This window comes from Thamnophis sirtalis, unplaced genomic scaffold (genome assembly GCF_051295495.1).
Source record: "Thamnophis sirtalis isolate CommonGarterSnake01/CBP01778 unplaced genomic scaffold, rThaSir2_p1.2 scaffold_29, whole genome shotgun sequence".
NCBI classification, from domain to species: Eukaryota; Metazoa; Chordata; class Lepidosauria; order Squamata; family Natricidae; genus Thamnophis; species Thamnophis sirtalis.
The window spans coordinates 91,109-108,762 of NW_028261409.1; the positions used below are offsets into that span (position 1 = coordinate 91,109).

Genomic DNA, 17,654 nt, shown 5'->3' on the forward strand with positions numbered 1-17,654 from the left:
CTACGCGGAGGAGAGCCTTCTCGGTGGTAGCTCCGACCCTATGGAACGATCTCCCCATGGAGATTCGTACCCTCACCACCCTCCAGACCTTCCGCACAGCCCTCAGAATCTGGCTATCCCGTCAGGCCTGGGGCTAAGACTGTAACCCGCCTGAATGGTATGAATGTTGTGGTTTTTGTTTTGTTTTTGTTTTTGTTTTGGTTTTTTTTGGTTTTTTTTTAAATTATGTATTGTCTTATATGTCAAAAGTTTGTCTCCCCCCTCCCCTTTTGGTTGTGAGCCGCCCTGAGTCCCCCCAGGGAAAAGGGCGGCATACAAATAAACTTCAAAATCAAAATAAAAAAAATCAAAATCTGTAAACCCCTTAGAGAGGGCTGAAAGCCCTATGAAGCGATATATAAGTCTAACTGCTATTGCTATTGCTATAAATAAGATTGTCATACAGTCAGTGAAGGACAAGAAATACTATAGTTATCTAAATATATATATATATAAACAAAATACCACTCATGCATCATCACAAAATCTCCAGAATTGTAAAGTCTACAAACTTGAAATTTGGCACGTATGTTCCTCTTGGTGTGTAGATGCTCGCTAAGAAATGATTTTTCCAATTGACCATCAGATCTTTAGTATTTCTTATATTATTATTATTATTAACATGCTCTGATGCTAAGGAGCTAGACATTCTACTCCCCCTCCCCACCTGAAAAATGCTCTGATGCTGAGGAGTTAGGCTGAGGGAGAGAAGGGAGAGAGGAGAGGCCTCTGTGGGGCAAGCCTGAGGGGGAGGAGAGGAGCCCATTCACATAATTTTGCAATTGAGCATGGCAGGGGTGAAATGCCATTGGTTCGTGCTGGTTTGCCCGAACTGGTAGTAAAAAATGCTATTGGTTTGCAGAACCAGTAGAAAAAAATACTAAAAAAAGTTTTTTTAAAAAAGATCCAACAATTGTACATCGCACAGCCAAAAACGGGGGGCTCCATTTTTGCTCCCAGGAGGCTTCCCTGAGGCCTGCTAGGGAGGGGGGGGTGCTGAGAAAGAAAGAAGGAAAGAGAGAGAAACAGAGACAGAGAGAGAAAGAAGGAAAGAAAGAGAGAGAGAAGGGAGAAAGAAAGAAAGAAAAGGAAAGGGAGAGGAAGGAAGGAGTGAAAAGGGAGAGGAAGGAAGGATTACAAACCTGGCAGCTTCAGAGGATAATCCTGGCCTGGAAGGGATCTGGAGGTCATCTAGTCCAACCCTGCTCCAGCAGGACATGGTTAAAGTGAGTTTCTGTCTTTTGATCCCCCCCAGTCACAAGACTACATAAGACCCCCACCAAGCCACACCCACTAAGCCACGCCCACAGAACCGGTAGTAAAAAAATTAGATTTCACCCCTTGAGCCAGGGGTGTCCAGCTAGTATTGACTAGTATTATGGCAGGAGGGCACCCCCACCCCCCCCACCCCGAGGCTTCCCTATCCAGAGTGACCCTGGGAGCTGCAGGGAGGGTCCTTCTTCTCCAAAAGATTCCCCAGAGGAGAGGGGAGGCTGGGGGGGGGGAACAAATCTCTGGCCCTATCAGTTGTTCCTGGTTTCTTTTAAAGGGGAAAAAAAAATATGACCTGTGTCTCTGGAGGTCTCCTGTCTGAGCATGGGGTTGGACTAGATGACCTCCAAGGTCCCTTCCGACTCTGTTACTGGTTTTCCCAAAGGGGCTTTTTCCAAAAGGCAACTGGACTTTCTGCTTCTTCCTTGAAAACATTTCACTTCTCACCCAAGAAGCTTCTTCACCTCCGACTGGAGGGTGGAGATTAGAAGAATTTATGGTTGAAGTCTGACCTCTGCTGGTTGATAGAGGAATGTGTGTGTGTGTGTTTGTGTGTGTGTGTGTGTAGTGTCACAACCCCTGGTATGCCCAAATATGGGAGGAGTCCTACTGCTTCCTTTCTGTCTATCAGCTCGTCACAAGAGACCTTCACGACAGAAAGCCATTATTTTTACTGTTGCCTTTGTTACATTTGTGTTGTATTTGTACTGATAAATAAATTTATTAATATATATATATGTATGTATGTATATATGTATGTAGGTATACATACATACATACATATATAAATTTATATATATATATAAATATCCTTGATTCTCCGAGATCTGACGTCACGTAATTTAATTTAATTTAATTTATTAGATTTATAGGCCGCCCAATCCTGGAGGACTCCGGGAGGCTTACACAGAACAAAAAAAGAAAAACAAACAAAATAAAAATAAAGATTGAAATTCTCCAACACGCATACATACATTCAAATTGGGGCTGGACCCTACATAATAAGGTCGGAACAGCCAGGTTTTAACAGCTTTTCTGAAGGCCACGTTTCAAGGGGGAAAGTGCCCTCGGGGTCCAATTTTTCCCCTTTCAGTTCTGAGCCCCCCCTTCCTGTGGGAGAGCAGTTACTGGCCAATTGCTGCCCCTCCACTCCCTCTCTTCCCTACCCCCAGAGGGCAAGGAAAGAAGCAAATGGATGGAAACTAATGGAGAGAAGCAACCGGGAACCGAATTTCCTGACAGTGAGGTCAACCAACCATCTCGCCCCGGGGAACGGTTATCTGGGGCCAGTGGTTTCTACGGTTCTGTGCCTTTTTGTGAGTTTTAGATTGTAGATTCAGCCAATCTCCCCCCCCCACTTCCTCTCCCCCCTCCTAGAAGAAACCAGGAGCCCAGAGCATCTTTTCCAGCTAACAGTTTTTATTTTGTTTTATTAAATTGTTTTATTAAAAGGCAGAAGTCTTCTTGAGCGACCAAGCAACCCCCTGTTCTCGGGCCCCCTGAGGCCAACCCGGATCTTCCCCTGCGACAGCCGCCTGAAGGAAGCGCCGTCCTTGGAAACGTCCGGCAGAGCCCGGCAGAGTTGAAGCCCCCTAGAGGAGGTCATTTCCCACCCGCAGAGGTGACTTCATGAGGGACAGGCAGATTGTGCCGCCTTCACAGTCCTTCGCCTTCGCGGCCGGCATGCAGAGCGGGTCCCTCCCCAAAACTTTCCCTTCCCAAACAAACCGCCTGGCATCAAAAACCACAAACCGGATGGAGCGAATTCCCCACCTGCCCTTCCGCGCTCGGGTGGGCCTACCGCCAGCGTCCAGGTGGCCCTCGCTCCCGGCCGTCCACACAGCCGTCCCTCCCACTCAGAGCTGGCACAGACCCCCTCGCTCGGCAGGCAAGACGGCCCTGGGCAGAAGAGGAGGAGGAGGAGGCCACTTGCGGGGTTGAAACTGCTGTCCGCGTCCGTCTCTTCCAGGACAGCGACATTCATGGAGGAGGAAGAGGAGGAGGAGGAGGTGAAGTCCCAGGACGCTCCCAGTCAGGCGTGAGCAGACGCAGTTCAGAGCTGACCTTCCAAGCAAGGAGGCTGCCAACCCACCACCACCCAGACCGGCCAGAGCAGCCCAGTTCCCACTGGGGCTTCCCACGGCCTGTCACTGGCCTCGGCCCCTGTGCCCTCCCCGGAGATCCTCTCCCACAAACACACACTTTCTCTCTCCGGGACCCAGGGACGGCTGGGCACTTTCTGGAGCAGCCTCGGCTTCCACAGCCTTCCCCCTCGGCTTCAGAGGCCGTCCCATCCCTGGGCACCACGGCCGTCCGGCAGCGGATGGAGCACGGTGGGGGGGAGGGATGTGCTGGGGAGGCCCTTCTCCACCGACCAGGCACTGCCGTCCAAGGAACAGAGCGGAAATTGTCTTCCGTTTGACACGTTGAGGAATAAGAAGTGAAGCGGAAGAGGAGCTGTCCTGAGAACGGGGCCTTCTGTACACGGAAAGGAGGAGCGGGAGGGGAGCCCGGCTGGTGGCTACGGCTGCGGCAGCTGCTGGCGCCCCTCCGTCTCTGCCCGCCAGCGCTCCAGCGTCTGGATCCTCTTCTCCAGGGCCTCCACCTGCCTGTGCACGGCTCCCACTGCGGAAGGAGGCAATGGGGGAGAGTCAGGCGGGGCTGTGGGGAGTAGAGGGGGAGGGGCCCAGGGAAAGAGGCCAGCCAAACAGACCCACCGGTTGGAGGGGGGGTCACAGAAGGGGCCACCCCACTTACAGTTGCCTAGGATGGATATCCGCAGGTCCTCCAGCGAGCGCTGCAGGGACTCGAGCGTCACCGGAGATGGCTGCGCTGGGGCATCGGGCAGGGCCGAGGGAGAGGAGCCGGCAGGGGGTGCCCTCCAGCCCCCTTCGGCCAGCCTCCGACGTTTACCTGCAAAGAACGGAAACCTCCTAAAGCCTCCGGGGGCACCTGCAGGCCAGGCAGGAGGAGCTGTTGCTCCTTTGGGGCAGAGAGGGCCACCTTGGGGGAGGATGGAATAGCAGTTAGCAATAGCAGTTAGACTTATCTACCGCTTCATAGGGCTTTCAGCCCTCTCTAAGCGGTTTACAGAGTCAGCATATTGCCCCCAACAACAATCTGGGTTCTCATTTTACCCACCTTGGAAGGATGGAAGGCTGAGTCAACCCTGAGCCGGTGAGATTTGAACAGCCGAACTGCAGTCAGCTGAAGTAGCCTGCAGTGCTGCATTTAACCACTGCGCCACCTTGGCTCTTCTCAACATTTGCCCCGGGGGCTCCGGGATGGTGCTGGAGACCTCAACTCTTTAAGACCCTCGTTCCCCCACACAGGGGAAAATGGAGGGGGTCACCAGTGGTCCCCACCCTCCCAGGAAGGAGCAGCAGGGGCCTCTGGCTGGCCTGGGCGGGGGGAGAAGGCCTTGAGCTGCTGCACCCCGAAGCTGCAGCTGGCCTGGGCACCCTCCCCCCCGGCACTGCCCAGGCCAGCAGGTAGGGGGTGCTCTTCCACGCGAGGGGTTGGGAGGACGGAGAGGCACAGGTAGGGAGTGGGGATTCCTGTGTCCTCCGGAGGGCTTGGCCAGGAGGGGCCCAGGCATGGAAGAACTTACCAAGCAGTCCGTGGGAGGAGGCCTCTCTGGTCCCAAAATAGGGCTCCCCCTGGTGGGAACAGAAGGCAGAAATGGTTGCCAGGAAGAGAGGGCACCTCGGAAGCCATCAGCTCTCAACCCCCACCCCCCCACCCCCCACCTTTCCCTGTCCCCTGCAGGGGAACCGGCAGCCCCACTCCAGCACCCGGCTTCAGCCTCTCTCCGGCCTGCAGCCTCCAGACCCCCCTCCCCCGATGGCTTCCCTCCAGAGGCTGGACGCATCCAGGAGGAGCCCCAAGTGGGTTTCCCAAGAGGGCTTTTTGCACAACAGCCCAAGTGGGAAAGGTGTTTTCTGGGTCTGGAAATGGCCACAGAGGCAGGAGGGGAGGAGAAGAGGGGCAGGGGCCCCCCACCCGGTGGAAGAAGCAGCCCCAAAACCTTCCTGGCACCGTTTTGCGGTGCTCTTGCTCAGAAAGGTCCCAGCAGGAGGCCGACTTTGCCCCCTAAGCCCCCCCCCACGCACTCACCAGGGTGCCAGGGCCCGGGGCTGACTTTGGGCAGGGCGGTGGGGGCTGCTGCTGACGCGGAAGGGGCTCTGGGCTCAGGCCTGGTGCTGCTGCCACCATCGGCCCCGAGGACGCACTGTGGCTCTGGGCCCCTGGCAAGGCGTGAGGGGGAAGAGGGGCCACGGTGGGCGCGGAGTACGAGAGGGGGGAGCCCGGATCCAGACCCTGCCAGGAGGGAGAACAGACCATTCAGAAGCTCATCAAACCCCACCAAGGGCCCCTCTCTGCAAGGGGCCCCGGCCCCAACCGAAGGAGGGGGGCACATCCCAAATCTTCGGGGCCAGTCGCGGGGAATGCATGGACAGCAGCAACTGGCAGACTGGCACCCAATGAGGTATCTCGGGCATCGCTGGGGGGTGGTCGTGGGGGCATCAGATGGAGACCGGCCAAGGCCAGCGATCCTGCTGCCCACAGGGGCCAAGGGGGGGGGCAGCAGAGAAGTGGAACAGACACACCCTGGATATGTAGAGTTTTGCCAACTGAAATCCTCAAACTCCCCATCCCCCCCCCAGGTGGGCAAGGGGAACGAAGCACAGCGCCCCCACCCCACCCCCCCACCCGAAAGGCCTACCTGGACTCCTCCTCCTCCCTGCAGAGGCGACTCCCCCAGGAGGCCCCCGCTGGTGTCCAGAGTTCCCAGGGGGGCAGGGAAGAGGTGCGGGGGCAGGAACTGGCCGGGGGCCAGAGGGGGACTCGGGAAGGTGCCCGAAGGGGCCCTCGGGGTGCTTTGGGGCTGAGGCATCCAAGGGGGAGAGGCGGCCATCTAGGAAACAAGAGGGGCCATCAGGCTACACGACGCGGGTGCGAAGGGCGCCCACTCGTGGCAGAAGGGGCGGCACACCCAAGAAAACGGCTGGGGGCTTCTCCGGACCAGAACCCACCGCACGCAGCCCCTCCCCCCCCAGCTCAGGGCTTTTCCCACCCAGAAATGAAGAGGGGTTTCCTTCGTGCCGGTGGGAGAGAAGAAATGGACTCCTCCCGCTCAGGATCGGCACGGCTGCCAAGGTATCCTGCAGGAGGGGCTCCTCCCACCCCCACCCCCACCCCGTGTATTTGCTATGCCCGCCTTGCAGAGTCACAGAGTGAACTTCTAAGCACGGTGAGATCCACACCCCGAGTCACCCACCGGGGCTGATGTGGTAAGAGCGGCGGTGGTGGTGCAGTGGTTAGAGTGAAGGGTCTGGCTGCGGAGAAGGGCAAGGGGGACGGGGGGTGGGGAACCAACCGTCAGAGCCGCTTCCTCGTCGTGAGTCTGAGCAGGCGGGTCCATCGGAGAGGCCGCCGGGGGGTCCAGCGAAGCGGGGGAGCTCTGGATGGTCCAAATGGACATGGGGTTCAGCTGACCGACAACTGCAGAAGGCAGAACCCAGGAGAAGCTCAACTGGCTGCCGGCTGCACCTCAACGCCACTTGCCCCCCCCCAAGCCCCCACCCTGAAATGGTGAAATTCCCCTTGGCAGTGAAACGAACGGGTTCACACAACACCCTAAATCCTGGGTTAAGCAAAGAGAGAAAAACTGGGGCCCTGCACAAAACTTGCAATGGCCGAAAGGAAGGCTGGCTTGCCCCCCCCCGCCCCCCCCCCCCGCGCAGAGCAATAGCAATAGCAATAGCAGTTCGACTTATATACCGCTTCATGGGGCTTTCAGCCCTCTCTAAGCGGTTTACAGAGTCAGCATATCGCCCCCAACAACAATCCGGGTCCTCATTTCACCCACCTCGGAAGGATGGAAGGCTGAGTCAACCTTTGAGCCGGTGAGATTTGAACAGCCGAACTGTTCAAATCTGTTCAGAGAAAATGAGCACCCCCAAATTGCCCGTCCAAAGAGGGAAGGCAGGCAGGGGTTGTGCCCACGCAGGAAGAGACCCCGGGGACCGCCACAGAGCCGGCCGGCCGACTAAGGCTGCTTCTCCCGCTGCCCCTTTGGCCAGGCCGACCAGTAGAAGCCAAATCTTTGGCTGCAGTGGTTGTGGGGATAACGTCCCCCTCGCTTCAGCGTTTCCCCGCCTGAGTGGGCTGAAGTATTGGGGTCCTTGAGGGTCAGGGAAAGGCCGAGATGGGAAGGCTGGCTTGGGTTAAACGAAAGTGAAAGGAAGGACATACCTGGGGGGTCCTGCGTGGGGCTCAGAGGCACTTCTGGGGCGGCCAGCTGACTGCCTGTCAATGAAAACACACAACCCAGTTCAATCCCTTCCGTGATTCTGCCGAAGGGCGAAAGGCGCCTGAATGAAAAACAGGCCGCGTGAAGAGCCTTCCGCCGTCTTTGCTCAACAACATGGCTGAAAGGGGCTTTGTAGTCCCTGCAACTCACCCTCGAGGGGCAGGTATTCGAGAAGGGAGGGAGGGGGAAACCTCCGTGCAGAGCCCTTAATGATAAGCAAAGCCAAATTAAACAGTAACACAGTAACAGAGTTGGAAGGGAGCTTGGAGGTCATCTAGTCCAACCCCGCTGCTCAAGGAAGAGACCCTACACCCATTTCTGTCCAGCCTCCCCTTGAGAGCGTCAAGAAGCTCCCACAAACTCCAGAGGCAACTTCTGTTCCGCTTCCTTTCTTTCTGCCAGAAACTTCCTCCTCATTTCCGGGTTGAATCTCTCCTTGGTCAGTTTCCATCCGTTATTCCTTCTCTGGCCTTCGGGGGCTTTGGGAAACAGCTTGACCCCCCCCCTCCCTTCCTCCTCTCTAGGGCAGCCCCTCAAATATTGGAAGATTCGAACCTGCCTCCCCTGATCCAGGAGAAGAAGCCCATTCTGAGAGTGGACAAAGGGGGGTGGGGGGGAATCTCCCCCTCGAGGGCAGATTGTCCCTGTGAGGAGGACACAGGGGGAGTCCCGGTCGGTCACTTCACCAGCCGGACCTCCACAGACCGGGAGATCTCGCTCCCGGAAGCTGTAATCTGGCAGCCGAGTTGGCAGCCCTGCGGCGGCTTTTGTCAGGGAAGGGCCTCCACGTTGAGTCGGGAGGGGGGAAATTAAAGAGCGGCAACACAGAAAAAGACTCTCCTCCAAACTCACCCACACCACAACCACAAGAAGGGAGAAATGGCAGACCAAAATCCTTCCCTGGAGAAGTTGGGGAAGGAGGCGAAAAAGCCCCCAGTGATGAAGTGGCCCCCACCCTGCCCAAAAGACACACACACGCACATACGCACGAACACGCACACGAACACAACCCAGACTTTCCCAACCCCAGTGGGACAAAGCGGAGACTGTGTGAAACGGATCTGCAGAACAGATCAGGAAACCAGGTGCGAAAGAGGAGTGAAGGCTCCTTCTTCTTCCCGATTCCCTGCTGGGCCCCACAGAGCAGCCGTTCCCGGCCTCCCCAACGACCCTTCAATGCAGAGCCCCTCGTCTTCTGGTGACCCCCAACCATAAAATTGGTGCCTCGGTTCCTAAGACCATCGAAAACACGTGTTTCCCGATGGTCTTGGGCGGCCCCTGTGAAAGGGTCGTTCGACACCCCCCCAAAGGGCTCCCGACCCACAGGTTGAGAACCGCTTCCACGGGGCGGATGGACGCCATCCGAAATGGGCTGGTTTTCTTTAAAACGCCCCTGTGAGTCACGGAGCAGAGTCTGCGGCCGGCTGGAGGGGAGAAGGACCACTCACACAGCTGGCAGAACCGCAACTGCCCGAGAAACGCAGATGGAGCCAGGAGGAGCCTGGGGGGAGGCAGCGTCCCAGAGGCCCCCAGCAGCCATTCAAAGGGGAAACCGCCCGTCTGTGGCCCTGAACCGGCCCAACCTGTCAATCAACCATCCGTGAAGGAGCAAAATCTCTGAAGGCCTTTGAATGGCAGCTGCTGCCGGGAGGACCAAACCGCAAAGCGCAAAGCACAACCGACGAGTCCTCCAGAGAAAAGTTTCGTTAGGAAAGACAAGAGGTGAATATAAAGCACCCGAAAGCAGCCGGGCTAAGGGACGGACGCGCCTCCCGCACCAGGACAAGAAAACTCCGCTCAAAGGGGGCCTCCTCTTCCCACCAACTTTCAGGGAGCGGTCAGCGAAACAGCCGAGCAGCTGCAGCCAAGAGACCCTGCCCGACCTTGGTGGGAGGAAGCCCACCTCTCACAAAACCCGTCCCTGAACATCCTTTCGACAGGAGAGAAATCCTGCTCAAGCAGTGGGCAGAGTTGATGTCATGCCTGCCCCAACTTGGGCTCTTAGGAAAGGGAGACCCTCGACTCCCATTTGTGCGAGATACACTTTCAAGCTAAAAGGCTAGAACTAAAAAGCTGCACCTGAAGGTTCCCCGGTTAACTTTCCCTCACTCACTCCTTCCTCTTCCCTGTTATCTCCCTCCCGTCCAGTTGCATGCAAAGGAATTGTTGCATGGGGGGGCGGGGGGGGGCGTTGCATTCCGGCCTCTTGGGTCCCAGGAAGGCACAATGGGGAGTTTCAGTTCCCGCTTCCCCAGCAGCTCCCTACCCCCCCCACCCCCCCACAAAAGTCTATGTCAGGCTGGCGCCTGGCGCAGAGGGGCTGGAGCTCAGGAGGACAGTTCCGACACTCGATTTGGGGCGCAGCAGCGGGTTCCCCCCGGAATCAGAAGAGAGGCCCAGGCGCAGGGGTATCCCCGTCTCCTGTGGCCCCTTGGCGGAGTACTTACTGAGAGGCAACCCCGGCTGGGCCGGTGCCCCAGGCGAGGAGGCCTGGCCGTCTGCGGTGGCTCGTTTGTGGGCCCGGGAGGCCCTCTTCTCCCTCAGCGCCTTCTCTATCTTGAAGAGCTTCACCATAATTAGGCAGCAATAGACGTCCTGGGGAAGCAGCAAAGGAAAGCGCTTTAGAGCAGGGCCTGAATCTCTCCCGCAACGGCCCCCAAAGGTATTGCCACGGAATCGGCTGAGGAGCAGCGGGGGGGGGGATGGGGGGGAGGGAGGGCCTCCGCCCTCCCCTTCTGCGTCCGAGAGGCCGGGACGGGGGGGGGGCCAGCAGAGGCGGGGGCTGCGTCCGCTGGGTCAGATGGAAGACAGCAAGGGAAGGAACCGGCCAACGGGCCCCCTCAGAGGACCCCCGAAGGACTGTGCGACAGCGAAGCGAACTTTGCCTCACTTTGCAACCTTTCCTGGCACAGTTGTTAAGTGAATCATTGTAGTTAGGCTAGCAACGCGGTCATTAAGTGAATCTGGATTCCTCACTGACTTTGCTTGTCAGAATGTTGCAAAAGGGGATCAGATGACCCCGTCATAACTATGAGTCAGTTGCCAAGCGTCTGAATCCTAATCAAGGGACCGAGGGGATGCGGCAACGGTCGTAACTCTGGGAAATGGCCATGTCGCTTTTTTTCAGTGCTGTTGTAACTTCGAACAGTTACTAAACGAACGGTTGTAAGTCTGGTGCCAATGTGGGAGGCGAGGTGACCAGATGGACGCAAGGTTGGGTTCAGAGAAGACCCTCCCCCCCCCAAAAAGATCTAATTCTGATTTGATGACATTTCACAGAGAGAAACGTGAAGCCCAGAGATCTGACTCGGCGAAGCCCCTACTTACCCTGTTTTTTCAGACTATGAGATGCACCCTGAGATTTTGAAGAGGTAAAGGTTTTTTTAAAAGGTTTGCAGGCCTCCAAAACCTTCTGCACACCTTTTTTTTTGCACACACAAAAAGGAGGGGGGGGGCATGCAGAGCTTTGGGAGGCTCGTAGAGTATTCCCGGGGGCTGAGGGGGGGGCAAAAACAGCCCCCCTTTTTGCTCTTTTTTGCCCTCTCCAGCCCCCAGGAGCAATTTGCAGGCCTCCCAAACCCTCTGCATATCCGTTTTTGCAAAGGGGGCGTATGCCGTATTTACTGTATAAGATGCACCCAGATTTTCACCCTCTTTTTTGAGGGAAAAAGGCGTGTTATAGTCTGAAAAATACGGTACTCCCCAGGTGGGGAGACCCGGCTGGCCTCCAGCCCTGGGAAAGGGGGCACCTGGGCGAGGAGGAGGAGGAGGAGGGCAAGACCACCTACCCAGTGGTTGGTCGACTGGTAGACGTCCCCTTCCACCTTCTTGGCATAGGAGACCACCTTCTCCACCTGGCGACCCTCCAGGAGGGCCAAGTCAGAAGCAGGGAAGATGGCATGGACCCTGCAGGGGGAAAGGCGGCCGGCCGTCAGCAGGACTGGCAAAACGGTGGCCCAAGAGCCTGGGGGGATTCCCAGCCACCCGGGCCATGGTCGTCGCCCCCCCCCACCCCCCACCCCACCCTCCCCAAAGGTGCTTTTCCAGGAGGCAAGTGGAGTTTCCTTTGTGAAGACGTTTCTCTTCTCATCCGAGAAGCTTCTTCAGCTCTGACTGGAGGGTGGAGAACGGAAGGATTTATACCCCTTGCAGGCAGCCGGTCACTGGCATCCTTTCAGGGAGTCCTTGAGGCTACTTGGGGGTGACTCTGAGGACACAAACCTCCCAGTGGCCTCAAGGACTCTCTGAAAGGATGCCAGCGACCGGCTGCCTGCAAGGGGTATAAATCCTTCCGTTCTCCACCGTTCGGTCAGAGTTGAAGAAGCTTCTCGGATGAGAAGAGAAACGCCTTCAAAAAAAGAAAAAACAAGGAAAGTCCAATTGCCTCCTGAAAAAGGACCTCTGGGATGGGCAGCTAATGCAGTCAAATAAGTACACTATTCTTCTTTTTAAAGACGGCTTTTATCGCTCCCTAGATGAGGATGCAAACAGGGTTTGAGAAGCTTTGGCTTTAGGGGAGCCAGGAGAAAGGAGACTTTATTCACAGCCCCAAAACTCCAAGAGAGGAAGAGGCGGGAGCAGAATAAAACACAGATGACATTTCTCCCCACTGAAAACAAGGAACATCAAAGCCATTTTTTCACTCCTTTCTTTCCCATTTCCTCGCTGCCTCGTCCAAGCCCGGCACAGGGCAGCCCCCCCCCTCCAAGCCTCCCCCCCCCCCCCGAGGGTCACTCACAGCCTCTGCACCACGTAATCGCGCAGGTCCTGGTCGGTGTTCTCGTACCAGTCCTTCCTCTGCTGGAAGTGGGAGTGTGGGATGGCTTTGAGCGCAGAGTACTGGAAACTCCCAGCCCGAACCGTGGGGGCGGCTTCTCCGGTGGGGGGGCTGGAAAAAGGACCACAAAGGGACCCTGCGGCCTCTCATTTGCCCCCCAGAGCCGGAAGCTAAACCACAAGCGGCTGCAGTGGCGACTTCGGAGTTGGGCGTGGAAGGGGGGGGGGGAGGAAGTAGGGGGAGGGGTTGAGGGAAACAGAGGTGAAGCCCCCCCCCCCAGGAGTCCTCATTCAGCCCCCCCCCTCGCAGGGGTCTCTTACTTTGGCACCTCAGGTGTTGCTGCTGGAGGGGAAGCGGTCGGCTGCCTGGATCCTCCAATCTCAGCGTCCCCTGGATCGGCGGCTGCTTAGAGAGAAGGTTCCCCCCCCTCCGTCAGCTGAGAGAGAAGGCCATCGGGGCGGCATATAAAGACAAGAGCTGCCCCCAAGCTGGGAGCTGACCAGCCCACCCTTCGGCCCCCATTGGCTGCTGGACTTCAAAGAAGAGAGGGCTCCCCTGCCTGGAGCAGAGGGTTGGACTGGAAGACCTCCAAGGGCCCTCCCAGCCCTGCGATGCTCTGCGCTCTTCACCTCCCTCCATGGACGAACGGGAGGAAGGCTACTCAAATGCCCATTAGAGCAAGGAGGGAGGGTGCTTTTCCTCCTCTGCCCCCCCACCCCCGCCATCTTTCTCACTGGTCTGGACACCCCCCCACACACACACACATTTTAGGGCTGCCCCCCCCCTTTCCACCTGCTGCCCCTCAACCGCAGCTCACTCAGGCAGCGACCGAGGGCAGGGCCACGAAGCAGCAGGGGGGGCAGAGGAGCTCCCATAAGCAAGGAAGGGGGGGGACCACGGGGGGACCCTGGATGGGGAGAGCCCCCCCCCCAGAAGGCCCCGCTTTCTATGAAGACCAGCAGCCAGTGGAGGGAAGCGAAGGAGAAGCCTTCCCGAAGAGGAGGGGGTCCCACTGGAGCCAGAACAGGGGGAATCCGTGTGGCCTGATCCTGGCGGGGAAGCCCCAGAGGGGGCCCCATGGATCCAGCTACAGATGGGGCTGGTTCTCCGCAAAGGCTGGCCTCGCCCGGGATGGAGGCAGCCGCTCCGGGCTGTCTCTGTCTGTTCTCTCTCTCTGCCCGTGGCGCTCCCATCTCTTTGGCCAAGGCTCATTAAGAGGCCAGGCAGGGGCACCCCACCCCCACCCTCTCCACTGGCCTTCCTCCTCCCCCTCCTGGCAGAGGCTCCCCGGCCCTCGGCAGCTCTCAGAGGATGCCCTCCCTCCCCCTCCCCCCCCCGGGGGCCCCCCTGCCCTTCCCTACCTGTCTCGCGGGCGGAGCTCCTGGTCCAGCCGGCCTCCCGTCTCTCCATCCTGGGGGCCGCCTTGGCCGGGGGGGCCGCCTCGGGGCTGCGCGCCCACCAGGCCTCCACCTTCCTCTGCAGGGCCAGGCAGTAGGCCTTGAGGTCCTCCTGCATGAGGTGGGCCTCCTTGAAGGGGATCTTCCAGAGCGCCTCCTGCATGGCCACCACCTTCCCCTGCAGCGCCACGGCCATCTCGGGCGGCGTCTCCTGCAGGCTCTCGCGCACGGCGTGCACCTTCTTCTGCAGGGCCGTCACGATGCCCGGCAGCGCGTAGAGGATGCGGGGCAGGCCGCTGAGGTTGTCCTCCAGGATCTCGTCCAGCGCGTGCTCCAGGTCGGCCAGCTTCTCCTGCACGGCGCCCTCCTCCTTGCGCGGCGTCTTCCAGAGGGCGCGCTGCATGTCGCCCACCTTCTTCCAGAGGGGGCTCCAGAGCACGTTCCACAGGTAGTAGGAGAGCACGCTGATCTTCTTCTTGGCGATCTCGCGCAGCGCCCCGCGCAGCTCCTCCGCCTTGGCGCCCAGCGGCTCCCGCAGCGCCGACCCGGCCAGCGCCTCCCGCAGCGCCTCCGCCTCGCCCAGCAGCGCGTCGGGCTCGGCCAGCGGCTCCAGCCAGAAGTCGGTGGCCGCCTTGCGCAGCGCCTTGGCCCGGGCGCGCAGCAGCAGCACCTCCCGCACGGGCAGAGCGTGCAGGGCCGCCCGCAGGGCCGCCAGCGCCTCCCGCAGCGCCTCCCGGTCGGCCAGCGGGGCGGCGGCGGCGGCTTCGCGCAGCTCCCGCAGCTCCTCGGCCAGCGCCGCCACCTTCTCCTCGCGGTCCAGGTCGGCGGCCATCAGGAAGGCCTCCGTCTTCAGCGCCCAGACCTTCTCCAGCAGCGCCGCCGCCGCCTCCTCCCAGCCGCCGCTCCGCAGGCCGCTCAGCTGCTCCCGCCAGGCGCCCGGCCGCGCCCGCCAGAAGGCCTCCTGCAGCGGCCCCAGCACGCCCGCCAGCTCCACCGGCTCCTCCGCCCCGGGGCTCTCCGGCAGCGCCTGGCGCAGCGCCCGCGGCTGCTTCAGCAGGGCGAAGACCTCGTCGAAGGGCGCGCTCTGCAGGGCGTCGCGCATCTCCTCCAGCGAGCCCCACCGCGGGGAGGGCGGCGGCGGCGACCCCTCCGAGCCCTCGGGCTGCAGGGCGCGCAGCAGCCCCGCCGCCTCCTCCTCCTCCTCCCCCTCCTGGTCGTCCCCCGGCGGCTGCTCCTGCAGGGCGGCGCTCAGGGCCTGCGCCTCCCGCCGGGCCGCCTCGGCCTCCTCCAGCGGGGCTGCCCAGAGCGCCTTCTCCAGCCAGGCCACCCACCAGCTGTCCGTCTTCTCCAGCAGCGCCAGCGCCTTCTCCAGCGCCGGCCGCAGCTCCTCCAGCGGCGCCTCGGCCAGGCAGTCGCGCAGCGCCGCCGCCTTCTCCCGCAGCGCCCGCGGCCGCCCGGCCCCGCGCAGCAGCCCCCGCGCCTCCCCGCGCAGCGCCCCGGCGCGCTCGGCCCAGCCGCCCTCCTGCTCCAGCAGCGCGTCCCGCAGGCCCAGCAGCTGCCGCACCCGCGCCCGGCCCTCCCCGCGCACCGCCCGCTCCAGCCCGCGCAGCGCCTCGCCCAGCCGCTCGCTCACCAGCTGCTCCAGCGCCAGCTGCAGGTCCCCGCTCCGCGCGATCATCGCCCCGACGCCGCCCGGCTCCCACAGCGCCTCCGCCAGCGCCTCCCGCTGCGCCGCCGCCTTGGCCTGCGAGGCCGCCTCGGCCGCCGACACCACCCGCGCGCCGCCTCCCTCCTCCGGCCGGCCCAGGCCCGCCGTCTGCGTCGGGGCCGCCGCCGCCGCCGGTTGCTGCTGCTGCTGCTGCTGCGCCGGGGGCGGCTCCCCCTTCTTGGCGATGGCGAAGGCGGAGGCCAGGGCCCTCTCGCGCAGCGCCCGCATCTCCCGCAGCAGCGCCATCTCCAGCCGCAGGAAGGTCTGCAGCCGCTCCTGCTGCGGCTCCGAGAGCGGCCCGACCCGCGCCAGCAGCGCCTCCCGGCCGCGCCGCGCCTCGCTCAGCTGCTCCAGGCAGCCCTCCAGGCTCATCCGCGGCAGCTTCACCTCCCGCCGCCAGCGCGCCCGCACCGGCCCCGAGACCCGCTCGGCCAGCAGCGCCTCGGCCTCCGCCAGCAGGCAGGCCATCCACTCCGGGGAGAAGGCCGGCGCGCCCACCGCCACCGGCCCCGCCGACCCCGGCTCCATCGCCGCCGCCCCGCCGCGCGCGCCCTCCCGCTCCGCCGGCGCTTCCGGCCCCGGGAAAGAGGAGGAGGGGAGGGGAGGGAGGGGCGGGACAGGCGCCCGCCCTCCCTTCGCCCCTCCCGCCGCTGCTCGGGGGCTTCCGCGGCCGCTTCGCCGGCGGGGGCTTCGGGTGCAGCTGCGGGAGCCCAGGAGGCGCGCAGGGCAGCCCAGGGGACGGGGGGGGGGGAGCGGGAGGAAGGCTCCGCCGCTTGCCTTCCCTGCGCTGCTGCTGCTGCCGGCGGAGGAGGAGGAGCAGGAGGCGTCGGAGGAGGAGGGGCGCGGCCGCCGAAAGGCGCCCTGGAGGCCCCCGGGATGGCGCGCACGCCGATCCGGATGCAACGCGCGGCCGGAGGGCGCCGAGCGTTGTCCGCCTTGCAAACGCCACCGATGGGCGGGAGCCGCCGGCAGAAGGCGGGAGAGGCCTGGCCGCTGCTCGGGAAACGCGGCTCCCGGGTGGCCGGAAGTGACTCTTCCGCTCGCCCTGCGCCGCCCCCGCCCCGCCTCCTGCGTCCGCGGCGGCCCCCGATGCTCCGGCCCGCCGGTCAGCCATGGAAGCGGGACCGCAAAGGGCGGGGGGGGACGCTGGGAGGGAGACGCGGACGCCCCGCATTGTCTCCCCAGGGCCGAGTCTGGAACTGCCCGCCCCCGCAAGGGGCTCCCCAATAGAAGGGAAGCGAGCAGGGGGGGGGCGCCTTGCTTCTCTGCAGAGGAGGGAGGGGGCGCAGCCAGAAAGCCGCCTCCCGGACGCCGAGGCTTCTTCCCCCCCCCCAGGACCAACGAAGGGGGCGCCGGTCCCTGCCATCGCTTGGGGGGGGGGGGTCCATGCCAGGGATCCAGGATGGGAGAGCCCCCCCCGCCCCTCCTAGATTCCTCCCCAGGAGGGTCCTCTGCAAGGGGGAGGGGGCGCAGCTCTGGCCTCCTCCCGGGGGGGGGGGGGGTTGCTGAGTATGGCGACCGTTTCGGTCCCGTTTGGGTCTGGGGGATTATAAAATCATTTCATTGGAGCTAAAGCCTAGGGGTGTTGCTGCCTCTGCGTGGTGATTCTGTCTTTTACTGCATAAATGTTTTTAAGAGCCGATCTCGGGTGCTTGAAAGCATTTTAGGAAACGTTTATTCCGCTGCCATGAAGGTTTTTCTTCCTATGTCCCCCCCCCCTTTGCCATCTTCTTCGAGACCCTCCCCACCAATCCCTCCCCCTCAGTCCCTGTCACACAGACTGGCGTGCACTGGTTTATTGTGGAATGGGATTAAACTGGTTCCCTTTTGGAAGGTCTCCAGTGAATGGGGGGAGGGGGAGCCCAGCAGGGAGAGGGACCCCACGGGGGGGGGACACGTTTCTTTGCTGCTTCTGAACTGCACAACCCACAAAGCCTCACAAGAGGGAGGGAGGCCGACGTCCTTCTAGAAGCTTTTGGGGCAAGAGTTGAAAATGAGAAGGCAGAGCCTCTGTCGCCCATCTGCATTCCAGCCCCGGATGGGGGAGGAGGGCGGGGGAAGGAAGGGGGGAGGGGGATTAACAGAGTTGGAAGGGCCCTTGCAGGTCATCTAGTCCATCTTCCCAAGCAGCAGACCCCCACAAGC

The 17,654-nt window shown here is 61.1% G+C and overlaps 1 protein-coding gene across 4 annotated transcripts; it reads right to left on the reverse strand.

Annotated features, from left to right (window-relative positions):
• Positions 1 to 2,712: 2,712 nt before the first annotated feature.
• Positions 2,713 to 16,115, reverse strand: LOC148042214 (uncharacterized). 4 transcript variants are annotated; one of them, XM_087703163.1, is made up of 12 exons: positions 13,766 to 16,107; positions 12,725 to 12,809; positions 12,366 to 12,515; positions 11,416 to 11,533; positions 10,075 to 10,222; positions 7,570 to 7,623; positions 6,692 to 6,816; positions 6,038 to 6,229; positions 5,428 to 5,631; positions 4,922 to 4,970; positions 4,069 to 4,224; positions 2,713 to 3,936 (listed from the first exon to the last, which is right to left on the reverse strand). In XM_087703163.1, the coding sequence occupies exons 1-12, from the start codon at positions 16,035 to 16,037 to the stop codon at positions 3,833 to 3,835; spliced, it is 3,657 nt and encodes a 1,218-aa protein (XP_087559289.1). In that variant the 5' UTR covers positions 16,038 to 16,107; the 3' UTR covers positions 2,713 to 3,832. The 4 variants fall into 4 exon arrangements, with proteins under 4 accessions (XP_087559289.1, XP_087559290.1, XP_087559291.1 ...); XM_087703164.1 differs by having other exon boundaries at positions 12,725 to 12,806; positions 13,766 to 16,105; XM_087703165.1 differs by lacking the exon at positions 6,038 to 6,229 and having other exon boundaries at positions 13,766 to 16,113.
• Between the last annotated feature and the right edge of the window lie 1,539 nt (positions 16,116 to 17,654).

Coding starts and splice junctions, on each gene's coding strand:
- LOC148042214 (XM_087703163.1), bottom strand. CDS start 16,037: ATGGAGCCGGGGTCGGCGGGGCCGGTGGCGGTGGGCGCGCCGGCCTTC. Junction 12,516..12,724: donor GCAACACCTGAGGTGCCAAA/GTAAGAGACCCC, acceptor TCCTTTTTCCAG/CCCCCCCACCGGAGAAGCCG. Junction 4,971..5,427: donor CCCCGGGCCCTGGCACCCTG/GTGAGTGCGTGG, acceptor TGTTCCCACCAG/GGGGAGCCCTATTTTGGGAC.